The sequence below is a fragment of the Tauraco erythrolophus genome, chromosome 1 (assembly GCF_009769465.1).
Source record: "Tauraco erythrolophus isolate bTauEry1 chromosome 1, bTauEry1.pri, whole genome shotgun sequence".
NCBI lineage: Eukaryota > Metazoa > Chordata > Aves > Musophagiformes > Musophagidae > Tauraco > Tauraco erythrolophus.
The window spans coordinates 116,552,916-116,564,890 of NC_141465.1; the positions used below are offsets into that span (position 1 = coordinate 116,552,916).

General features: G+C 48.9%; 1 protein-coding gene across 1 annotated transcript; it reads right to left on the reverse strand.

The window, feature by feature from the left end:
* Positions 1-6,243: 6,243 nt before the first annotated feature.
* Positions 6,244-10,000, reverse strand: SAP18 (Sin3A associated protein 18). Its single transcript, XM_086613382.1, has 4 exons — positions 9,888-10,000; positions 9,636-9,745; positions 7,434-7,556; positions 6,244-6,737 (listed from the first exon to the last, which is right to left on the reverse strand). Exons 1-4 carry the CDS (start codon positions 9,957-9,959, stop codon positions 6,581-6,583), a joined length of 462 nt encoding a protein of 153 aa, XP_086469508.1. The 5' UTR covers positions 9,960-10,000; the 3' UTR covers positions 6,244-6,580.
* Positions 10,001-11,975: the final 1,975 nt, after the last annotated feature.

An 11,975-nucleotide genomic window follows, 5' to 3' on the forward strand; every position in this document is an offset into this window, starting at 1 on the left:
ACTAGGTCAGATTGCTCAAAGCCTCATCCAACCTGGTCTTGAACACTGCCAGGGATGAGGCATCCACAACTTCTCCGGGCAATCTGTTTCAGTGCCTCACCATCCTCATTGTAAAAAATTTCTTCCTTAGATCTAATGGAAATCTCTCCTCTTTCAGTTTAAACATGTTGCCCCTTGTCCTATCACTATAAGCTCTTGCAAAAAGTCCCTCTCCAGCTTTCTTGTAGGCCCCTTTTTGGTCCTGGAAGGCTGCTAGAAGGTCTTCCTAGAGCCTTCTCCAGGCTGAACAACCCCAACTCTCTCAGTCTGTCCTCAGAGGAGAGGTGATCCAGTCCTCGGATTATCTTCTTGGCCCTCCTCTGGAACTGCTCCAGCAGCTCCATGTCCTTCTTGTGTTGGGATCCCCAGAGCTGAACGCAGTACTCCAGGTGGGATCTCACAAGAGCAAAGTATGTGCTTTGTGGCCTTCAGCTAGAAGGCCTCAGCAGAAGATTAGAAGGGTCAGCTGTACTTGCTCCTACCTCTTTCTCAGCAACGGAGTGGTGGCAGGTCTTCTCCCAAATGTGCACTGAGGACCTGAGGACTCACAAAAGGAATACTTGGATTCAAACAGCATACACAGCGAGGTTGCCTGGGGCAGGTGCAGATTTCAGGCCCTTGTTAAAGACCTCCAAGCCTGAAGACGCTAACTCATGTTTGCCTGAAGCATGGGATGGGGAGTTCATGCCTCAGCCAGCACTGAGGAGCTCACCCAGAGGTGCCCTTGAAGCTGTCACTTCCAGTGTTCACTAGATTTTCTCACTTAGCGTTGAAGAGGTCGAGTGAGTTTTTGGGCCAGGATGTCTCCACTAAAGCCTGTCAGTTCTGCAAGACTGGAAATACTCCAGGGACAGTCCTGAGGACCCCAGCCCCTCTGACCCCAGCCCTTAGCCATTTTTTATCCAGCAGCTTGCCCCAGTATGGCAGCCCAGCACCTCCGTATGGCCAACAGGTTGCTGTGGCCAGGCACGGTGCCGGCTGTACACCACACAACAGGAGCGTTTTGCAATTGACGTTCCTCAGTGTCCTGTTCTGCCAGAGGGACTGACAGCTTTTATTGACCCCGCCGACCTGCTGTAATGCCTGGGCGTAAGGGCTAAGACGAGAGCACCAGGTAATCGTATCGCTTGGTTTTGGCGGGTGGCATCTTAGCTGTCACATTACTCACAGCATGGCTCTGTTGAACATAACTATGGCTGCTGATGTTCATGTGTTCTGACACAACAGGGTTTCTGAAACCTTCTCATTTTTCCATGCTTTCCATAGTAAGAGTGAGGACTTACTGATAATGCTTAATGTTTTCTGGTTGTATCATGACTTTTTGCTTTTTTCCAGAGCCGTAAAGCAAAACTTAAGTCTTCAACCTGCTCCGGTCAGATGGAGAAGGCAGTTGTGGAGTGAGGAGCGTGTTTGATGCAGCCCAGGTTATTGACAGTGTGTGCAAACCTTGTCCTCGCTGCTGAACTACGGAGGCAATTAACCCAGACACCAGCTTCTCCACCATGGACACAGCCAGCTGCTCCCAAACGCACTGCGGAAAAGGTTTTGTAAGAGTCCTGCTGCCATCTCAGGGAAGGAAACAGCTGCTCTTCTGCGGCTGTGCTCTGTTCCTGTGCATAGGTACGTCGGTGTGTACACACACATGCGTGAACCTGTAGTGGAGGTGTGGTGGAATCGGAGAGGGACTGTGAAAACGGAGCCCTTAGTTTAAGGCCTGAGCATGTCAAGAGGGATCTCTCCCCAACCCCCCTGCTGTGTTACATGAAAGCCTGGCTAATGATCAACAGCAGCAGCAAGATTTAGGTAAGGTGTAACAAGGTAATGGGGGGGTGTTTCTTGGTGTGGAAAAAAAAATAGCATTTTCAATACACTTTTTTTTGTTTATTAGATTGAAAAAAATGTTATTTAGGTGAACAAAATGAGGGGAGAAAAATAGTTCTAAGAACCAGGTTTGCTTGGGGAGGCAGAGCAGAGAGTCCTTCAGGACAAATCAAACCTGGACAAGCAGGAAAGGCACACCAGAAGGAACATGGAATCTGAAGCCACATCTATGGGAGCAGAGCAGCCTGTGGAAGCTGCTACTGAGAGCTGGAGACCTGCATGGGTGGCCTAAGTGTTTGTCACTGGTTAAAGGCAGAGAAAAACCGAGCCCCTCTCAGGAAGGACAGGGACAAGGTGAGACCTGGAGGGTCACCTACATGGGGGAGAGAGTAGGTGTGGTATCCCTGGAGGGGCCTGGGCAGGGAGTGAGAGCTGCCTGCTAAGTGCAGTGCTGTGCATGGGGTTTACCTCTAAGAAATGACGTCAGGAAACCTTTCGTGAAAACTATCATCCTGGTTCTTCACCTTATGCAGGTGGGAGATAAAAAGAGCTTTGAAGGGGTGGTTGCTGATGAAAGTGAAAAGATGAAAGGGAGTTGTTGTCTGTTAGGGCTTTAAGCATCCAAAAAGAAAAATGGAAAAAAAATGCATCTCACCCAGCTGTCTTGATAAGGGACAAAAATTCCTCATGCAATTGCTGCATACAAAGCAAGTCCTGTGGATTGACATCTCTGGATGTAGTGTTGTCTACGACTGTTTCCTGAGCATATGCGATTGCTCAGCTGTTGAGTTTTGAGACTGTGTTTTAATTTCCCAAACCACAGTGCTGTTCATATTTTTCGCTTTTAGGGACTGACATCTTTTCTCAGCTTTTATAGTTGCTTTGAGAGAGACACACAAGCTCGTTACTGTGAGTAAATTCCCTCCTGTGCAGTAGGAGCTCCACAGGTGACAACTGTCCCTTACCATTCCACGTCTTGGAACATCTGGATGGCTGTACCCTGGCGCTATCTGCTCTCAGAACTGCTGACTGTGTCCCAGTGTCTGAGTTCAAAGCTGCTGCTGTTTGCCTTGATGGCATAGTGCATTTTTGATGTAGGAACACGCACTGCACTGATTTCTCAAGTGTCTTTTCTCGTAAAAGTACAAAAAGTTGAACGCTCTTCACTTCTGCATTACCTTTCTGTGTGAAGTGCAAGTGGTCAAGGGCACATCTCTTTCTAGAGAGACATTTAGCCCAAAGCAGCTGGGGATGAGGTCAGCTGAGGTTTATACTTCCATGGGAGTCATGTGAAGGTGAACTCCACACCTAAGCACTCAAGCTGAAGGATTTGCTATGGAAGGCAGTTCTGCATGTTCCATTTCCTGGTGATTTTGCTTCATGGGCTGCCAAAGATAAAGCGATAGATTGTTCCTCTTTTTCTCTGAAATGTGTGAAGACCTGCCCCAGGCTGGGTATGCACTGGGCCATGCCTCTCATTCCAGCAGCAAAGCCAGGCCACCTCCCAGAGCAGCTGAGTCACAGACCCAGGCTCACTTGCTGCATATATTGACTACGTTTAATTTTTGAGAATTACCCTTAAAGGCATTCAAAGCAAAAAACCAGGACACAAAAATGAGGAAATGGCTGTACTCCTGTGTACCTCTAACAGCAGGGGCTGTCCTTGCCTTTGGTGGGAGGCTGTGCAATTCTATAAGTACATGCTGGTTTACTGCTGGACTCACCTCATTTTGCAGCATGGTGGCAAGCAGGCCACTTAGCAGTGGTCCTCTCTTTTCTGTCTGCCCAGGTCTATAACGTGTCAAAAACCAGATGACTGATCTGCTGACCACAACCCAGTACGCAGGTGGCAGAAGTCCTGACCAACCTGCCCCTGGTGACACAGGAGTCACTGAGCTGTTACAAAACTTGGGCTCCACACTGCAGCAGTATCCCAGAGTGCCTCCACCTTGAACCAGAGATAACTGCCCTGGCAAAACATCACCACCATCCCACCCCTGGCCACACAAGATCAGCTCCATTGCCACTTCCAGGCTCACAGTCCTTTATAAAGCACCGTTTATATTGTCTTTTCCCGACCTCTCTTTAAAAAAGGGTAGGGAGTATTTTTCAACATCTTGTCTTAGGAGAAGAGGTGACTGGGATGCAGGTGATGCTGCAAATGAGGCTCGTTCATTACAGCTGAAATTGCAGCTCCCTAACTAAGCAGCCAGAGAGAGGGGACAGGAGAGCATGAACCATGCTCTCCTTAAACCCCTCAGGCTATACTGCAACTGGAGAAAGTGAGGGAGTGAGAGTGCACATGAGAGAGAGGAAGAGAAAACCACATCTCCTGAAAGCAGGCACGCCTCGTCCTCAGCAGGCAGGAACACTCACTAGGTCTTAGCCTCTGCTCTGCTGAGGCCTTAAGCGAGGAAGATGAAGGCCCTAAGGAGCAGCTATGGCTTCTACTTCTCCTACTCCTGCCTTTCTCTCAGCACACAGGACACGACGTGCAGAAAACAAGCACCTGGCTTTCTCCAGACCAGCTAGATGCTCGGGGTCAGGCAGCAGTCATGCAGCCCGGGACAGCTGGAACATGCTGTAAGACCAGAGGCACCTGCGTGTCTCAAGATCACCTCCTGTACTGACAGAAGAAGCTGGCAAGCACTGAGCTGTGGGGAGCCATGGGCCTCATCTTCTGGGGTTGTGCTGATTTGCTGGGAAATGGGTCACCCTTTCTTTCTCCTGCTCCTCAAGAAGGTACCAGGCAGCAGCAGCTGCTTCCCAGAGAGTAGCATCCATCAGGCAGACCAGCCTTCCAGCTTCCCCATGGACAGCTGAGACTCCTTAGCTACCCCTTCCTCTATTCTGAGGTTCTAGAAGGTGGCTACTAGACACCCCTAACAACCTTCACCTTCCTCGGTACCTTCTAACACAGAACAGCCTTGACCTTTGATACCTCACAGCTCCTTGGCTTTGCCCTGACACTCAAGGGTTACAGTGAAATGAGAAACTGGCGCTCAAAACAAGCTGCAAGTCTTCGTGAAAGTCATCTTACTTGAGGGCTAAGCTGTGAGATTTACCCAGCTCCGACTTGTCAGTGTAGGGTCCAAAATTGGATGTATTCATTACATTGAGACAACTATGGGAAAGAGACTACACTATTCACCTTAAGTTCTGGAAGCCAAAATTGGGTGTTGTCCTCTTGGTCAGTGTACACTGACAATATATTGCTTGTGGTCACCAGCCCAGAAGATCTAGGTGTTTGAGCCAGCCTGCCTCCACCCTGCACGCTCCCTTGGCCAAGAAGAAAAACTAGTGGTCAGGGCCAGGACTCCCACACATGTTGCCAGAGCACAGACCTGCTCATCTGAACCGCAGGCAAGAGCATCTCTGGGCAGGTTGTGTTTTCATTAGGAAATAGTTCCGCGTGCTCCTTGCTCAACCTCCATCTGGAAACAGTGCATTTCTTCTGGCCAGGTCTCTGCAGATATTCCCATCTTCCAAAGGAGAGCGTGCGGGACAAGCCAAAGACTCTTAGAGAGTCTCCAAAGTGGTGCACACACAAGCGGGGTGCAGGAAGAAAACAGGTTTTGTACCATTAACAAATACAATTTCAAAGCTTTTAAAACTATTTCACCTTTCTTTTTTCACTGCTATTTTTGTGTAGTTTTAAAATGCACATAACATTAGTGCAGTAGTAGATGTATATAATTTGTAAATAATCCATTTTTAGGGTGCATGTTCAAAGATTTTTTACTGATAGGGGGGTGTGATCAAAAGAAGTTTGGAGAGCACTGTTCTAAGAAAAGCAAGACCTTCAAAGACAGGTTTATACCTTCCGTTTTTAAAGACAACACTAGTTCCTTCAGAACTCCAGTGAGGATGACATCCAAGTGTACTGAACCATGTCTTCCTCTGGTAAGGCCAGCAGCTCCCCTCAGTATCCTGGGATATTCTGGTGTCACTGAGACCACTGCCAATCTGTGGACTGTCGTCATCTTGGCACAAGATGGAGCAGCCTCTGGAAGCCACAGCAATCTGCCCTGGCTCCCCTCACTCCCCTGCAGGTCAGGCTCATCTCCGACTTTCCCTGTCAGCACAACTACATCAGCAGGGAGAGTAACACTGAGCTTACCTGCCTGGGACCACACAGCTCACCTGCTCATCCTCCAAAATCCAGCCAGCCGTGGTTTAACAAATCCTAATTTCAAGGAGATATATATACCTAAATTCAAGGTGCATTAGGCCACACACCTCTACTCATTGAGCCCAGAAGTTATCAGAAAAAGGCTTTGGCCCTCCTTCCGATCTCAACTTCTGCTTAAAAGCAGACTTCTAAGATATTCTGCAGAAACCCACTTTAAAAAAATACTAAAACAACCACCACCACACTATCACAAAGATTAATAACATCAATCTTTATTCCAAACAAGACAGAACTACAGAACACCTGTAATCCTTCCGGTCGTATTTTATGGACATCTTGAAACACTGGACACACTGACTTACTGTTCAAACTATAACAATCAGGGATAGGATGATGGCACTGCTAAAGATTAAGTGTTTCTTCTAAACAAATGAACTAAAAGTTAAGGTTTAAAAGTTAACTTTCATTTCTGATGCTTAGCTTTGTCTTCAGGTGTTCCTGCTTAGCAACAAAAGCAAAAAAACAAGCCTGCTTTAGAACAGCAAGTAGGAATAAACAGAAGATGTAATCATACAAAGCAGTAATAGTTTAGTATGGTCTCATGCGGCTTGATGGGGGTGGCGCACGATTTGGAGGAGTAATTGCTATATCCAAGTAGTCTCCTATCTGGAATTTCTGAGACTGCAATGTCATGGAATCATCTGTGCCCTTCCTGCCCGACATGGTACTGCCGATCTCCTTCACCCTGCACACAGGAGAGGAAAGGCAAGTTAGTTATCGGGGGCAAATCTCTCCACACGTCCAAAACAGGAACTGCATCATGTCATGACCACCCTCCCATGCCATGCTCTGCACTGTACGTAGCATTTAGCTATGTACGCACATGCTGTTTTTTTCCATCCAGTAGCAGGTGGACCAAAAGCCACACTGAATCCTCTCTCTGATGGGGCAAAGGGGTGGGGGAACCTTCTACCACATCAAGTTAAATACCAGAGAGAACCCCTTGCCCCCTTCCATACACACACAGAGCAAGACCTCACAGATTACAGAGCAGGATATATCCACTGGTTGCTGACAAAGGTTAGCTCATACCATTTTTGAAGATGGTTATCTGCAACAAGATCACTGCTACAACTCAAATGCATTCTCAGATCCAAGACCTACCACGCCTGGCATCACCAGAAACAAAGCTTCATCTCAAGCTGTACGTCCATGTTCTGGTTGGTTGCCAAGCACACAGGCTCATTGTTTTGGGAATACATTAACAGTGATGGCTACCAAGCAAAATCTAGAGTTTGTAGTGGTCATCATACAGTCTGTTATCAAGAACTTCAGAAATTTGGTATGTGGGTTCTGGACTTCAAAAATCTGTTAATGAAAAATAATTTACTGCTCCAGTGCCTGAAGTCTTCTATTAACCTGGAGAAGAAATGCCATTTACCTATATCCAGGCCTCTTGAGATCTGTAAAAACAATTGCAAAATTGAAGTGCGTGCCCTTCTTCCGTGCTTCCGGGTAGACTTCTTTCACTAAGCTGGTCAGCTCTTTCAGAGTTGCGTCCATCCTAGATTAAACAAACCCAAGCGGTTCATGTTCTCAAAAGCAACAACAATAAAAATCTTCCCAACCCCTGCTGAAGATGGAATCAATGTCTGGTTAAGTTGTAGCAATATATTTCCTTGCCTTTGCATGCTTCCTGTCAATACCTGAAGATGAGTAAGATCCTACATTTCAGCTACACTTATTTCACAACTACACGGCATTCCAAACAACATGTTTTGATCCAACGATCAAGTGACAAGAAGCTGCTCTAGTTACTGATTATAACACCTGGGAGAATTCACCACCTACTGTACACCGGAAGTACCTGGTCTAGTGCGAACATGGTTCTATGGCTTCTAATTTACTGTGATGTTACCTCTGCACCTCTGCATATGTTTCAGCATCTGCTTTTCCAGGCTCTCAAAAGAGTTACTATTTAAACAGCAGATAACTTTTTTTTTTAATGCATTTATAGAACAAACACTGTCAATGTCCTCTCACCTAAGTTGGTGTCTATGTTAAAATAGCTTCTAGAATACTAGAGGAAATGTAGAAATAAAAGCAAAAAAAAGTGAAAAGTTTTTCACTTCCATCAAGATTTCCATTTCTGCTCTAAGAGGAAACACTCCTCCTTTTTCCAGCCTTCAACCAGACCAGGGCTAAAAGCTCGTTTCTAGAATTTCAAGAACAAAAGGACTCAATCATTGCAACTAAAGTGACTCTAATTATACAGACTGTACACTTACTCCAAGCTTCAAGCAACCAAAGAGCAGTGTTTTGACAGACAATGCCCATTCTGACTTCTGCAGATGACAAACAGCCCAGACATCATCAAAAGCCTGGACTGAGTCCATAAAACCCATTAAGAAGTGAATTAGAACTGCACGCTTTGCTAGTCACAAAAATGGATTTATTCAGCCATACACAACATACAAGTTATAACCCCAACAGAAACCCTGAAGAAAAGACAAGGCTTAAAAAGTAGCATAACTGACTTTCAAAAGCATTCTTCAAAATACCATAAACAAAACCTAACGTGCTTGCAACACAGACGAAAGCAGATCTTCAAACTAAATTTGAAAGCAATTAAAAGCACCTCTGTTAATGCATTACTACCTGACCGGACAAGAAGAAACACACTACTCCACCCTCAAGACGCTCTGACTTAAAACCAACATACCACTCACACAACAGTTCAAGCCTCCCGGGACAACTACTTCTACTGAAAAAAACGGGCTGTTGGAACAAAATTCAAACACTGGTTAAAGAAGAATCACAGAATGTAAGGGATTGGAAGGGACCCCAAACGATCATTTAGTCCAATCCCCCTGCCGGAGCAGGACAGGCGCGGCGCCTTCCGGGCGCGGCGGGAGCAGGGCTGCCCGCTGTCCCGGCCCCGCGGGGATGGCCGAGAACGGGCTGCCCATTGTGGGTTCCGGCATTGACCTCACCAAGGTTCCTGCTATTCAACAGAAAAGAAGTGTAGCGTTTCTAAACCAGTTTGTGGTTCACACAGTGCAGTTTCTCAACCGCTTTTCTACTGTTTGTGAAGAGAAACTGTCAGCACTCTCTCTCCGTATCCAACAACTTGAAACAACACTCAATATTTTGGATGCAAAGTTATCCTCTATTCCTGGCCTAGAAGATGTCAAATTTGAAGTGTCCAGTGCAAATATGAAAGAAGAACCTCTGCGCTGAACAGATTCCTTGTGATGACCCAAGATATGCCACACCACAAGCCTCTGTACGTGCCCCGGTGACGGGCCCATTCAGCCGCAGGGAGTTTCGGCACGCAGCGATCAGCACTTGGCTGAAGTTGCGCTCTCACGGACAGAAGCGCCGTATTTCGGTGGCCGCCGCCTCGGCCTCCCCCCTTGGGGCCGCCGCCGCACGGAGCGCACAACTGCCCCCGCGGAAGCCTCCCCACGCTTCCTGCTTTAAACAAGGCCTACGGAACTCCCTCCCTCTGGCAGCGGAGCGTCAGACGAGGAGCTCAGGCCAGGCGAGCCCCCGACACCGCCCGGCGCAGCCCCCGCAGGGGCCCCGCTCGCCCCCTGCCCGCGGGCCGGGCGGGCAGGCCCGACCGCCGCCGCGCACTCACCAGGTGTAGATCTGCAGCTCGCTGGAGGGCACGTTGCCGCGGGAGAACTCGTCCATGCGGTGGTGCCGCCCGTTGTTGGTGGTGAAGACGCGGAGCAGCAGCGGGCACGTCTGCGGGGCAGAGCGGGACGAGGATGAGGGAGCGCCCGCCGTCCCAACCGCCCCCCCCCGCCCGGGGCCTCGCTGCGTCGCCACACACCGCCCTCACACCCGCCTCGCCCAGTAAGAGGGCGCACGGCACCACCCCCAGCACCTTTTCCCGGTCGATCGGCTTCTCCGGCTCCTTCTTAATCTCCTCCTGCGTGACGCGCGACTCCACCGCCATCTCGCCCGGCCGCGCAAACAGCCAGTAGTCCCGGATGTCGCGCCGGGCGCCTCAGGTCTCGCGAGAGGAGGGAGGGGCGGGGCGCGCGCAGGCCCCGGTGAGGCGGAGGAGGGGGCGGGGCGCATGCGCGTGGGCGGTGCAGGAAGGCGGAGGGCGGCCCTGTGGCGGGGGCCGCGCTGGCCGGAGCGGGGCGGAGCGGGGTGGGGCTGGGCTGGGTGAGCGGCCGCCGGGCCGAGCGGTGGTTTGCGGGAGCGGAGGAGGCGTGGCCGCGGGCTGCCCCACCGCCGCGGGCTGCACCTGCGCGGCCCCCTGCCCCATCGGGGCCTGAGGGAGAGGAGAGGGCGGTCGGCGCCGCCCGGGGGAGGCTCGCAGCCTCCCGCCCGCTCTCGGGGCCCTGGCCCGCCCGCGCACCGCCACCGAGCGGCGACTTGCGAGAGCGCGCGGCTGGCAGCTGCTCCTGGGCGGGCTGCCCGAGGCCGGTGCGGGGACCCGGTTGTGGCCGGGGCTGTGCTGGCTGCGGTCTGGCTGCTGCCTGATCCCGGGGCAGCGTGATGAGTAGTAGTTGCCTGAAAGGTCTTTCCCTGGGTCTTCCTAACACGTGTAAACATCTGGGATGGAGTCGCTGATCTGAGCGGAGTATCGCACTCTTCAAGCTCCGAGTTGTCAGGCCTGGGTCAGGGTGTGCTGCCGTGGGCTTCGCTCCTTCGGCTCAGTGCTATGCCCACATGCTCTCTGGATCATTGCCTGTGTTTTCTAATGCTTGGAAAAGCTTTTAATAAGCTACTGATATTACTGCCTCTTGGAAAAAAAACCTTTCTGTATGGAGAGAGATTTAAACAGATGACTAATGTAGGTAAATAATACAATCAACCACTATAACTAGCAGTAGATTAAAATAAATTAGAAAGGGGTTAATCATCTTTAGAATTTAGCTTCCCTTAATATTACATTCAGAGAAAACTCAAATGCATATGCTTTCCATTTATGGTCTTGTTTTTCCAAGAATAGAATCTTGTATTAGGTTAAATTTGAGTCTGTGGTTGTGTCTTACAAAATAAGTAGGAGAGATATCTGTGTTTCTGATGTGATAACTTTTAATGTTGAGGGTTGTTTGTTATTCATACTAGAATGAGGGGAGAGATTCTTCATTTGTTTTCACAGTACTGACACACTATTTCCTCAAGTGCTGTGAATTTATTTGTCACTTCAAGAATAAAATATTTTTTTTCTGTAAAATGATGCAGAAATGTATGTGCTTGCAGGTGCAAAATAAGCAAATATCGGAGACTCATAAAATTGCTGAGGCTGGAAGGGAGCCCTGGAGGAGACTGCCTGGTCCAAACCCCTTGTCAAAGCAGGATCAGCAGGGCCAGTTGCTCAGGGCTGGGACTGGGTGAGTTTTGAGTGTGTCTAAGGATGGAGATCTGTCTAGGAAACCTGCTCCAGTAACCTCACAGTTAAAGAAAAAAAAAAAGTGGTTTACTTTTCTTCTTATGTTTAAATTACATTTCTGCTATCGCAGTATGTGCCCATGTGCTCTGGTCCTGTCACTGGCCACTGCTGAGAAGCCTGAGTTAGTCGTCCTTATTCACCCCGTCAGGTATTTATACACAGTGATAGGATCCCCCTGAGTTGTATCTCTCAAGGCTGAACAGTCTCAGCTTTTTCAGCCTGTCCTCGTATGACAGATGCTCTCATTCCTTAACCATCCCATTAGGCTATGTTTGATGCTGTAGTATTACCCTGTTCCTATGCTGCTCATACAATTTTCTGCTCATACTTGCAGCAGAGTATAGCACAGAACTATGTGCTGCTGAAGCTGCATCTCGGGGCTCTCGTTCCACAGTGCTTCTGTGAATAAGGAGGTTCAGGGTGAATTTACATCCGTATTGGGCCGCTTTCCCAAGTATAAGTCTAGTATCAGAGAGGAACAAATACAATAAATTCTGCACCGTGAAAAAAGCATATGCTTTTTAAGGCGTTAAAACTGTTGAAGTACCTGTGCTCTAAGGGCGA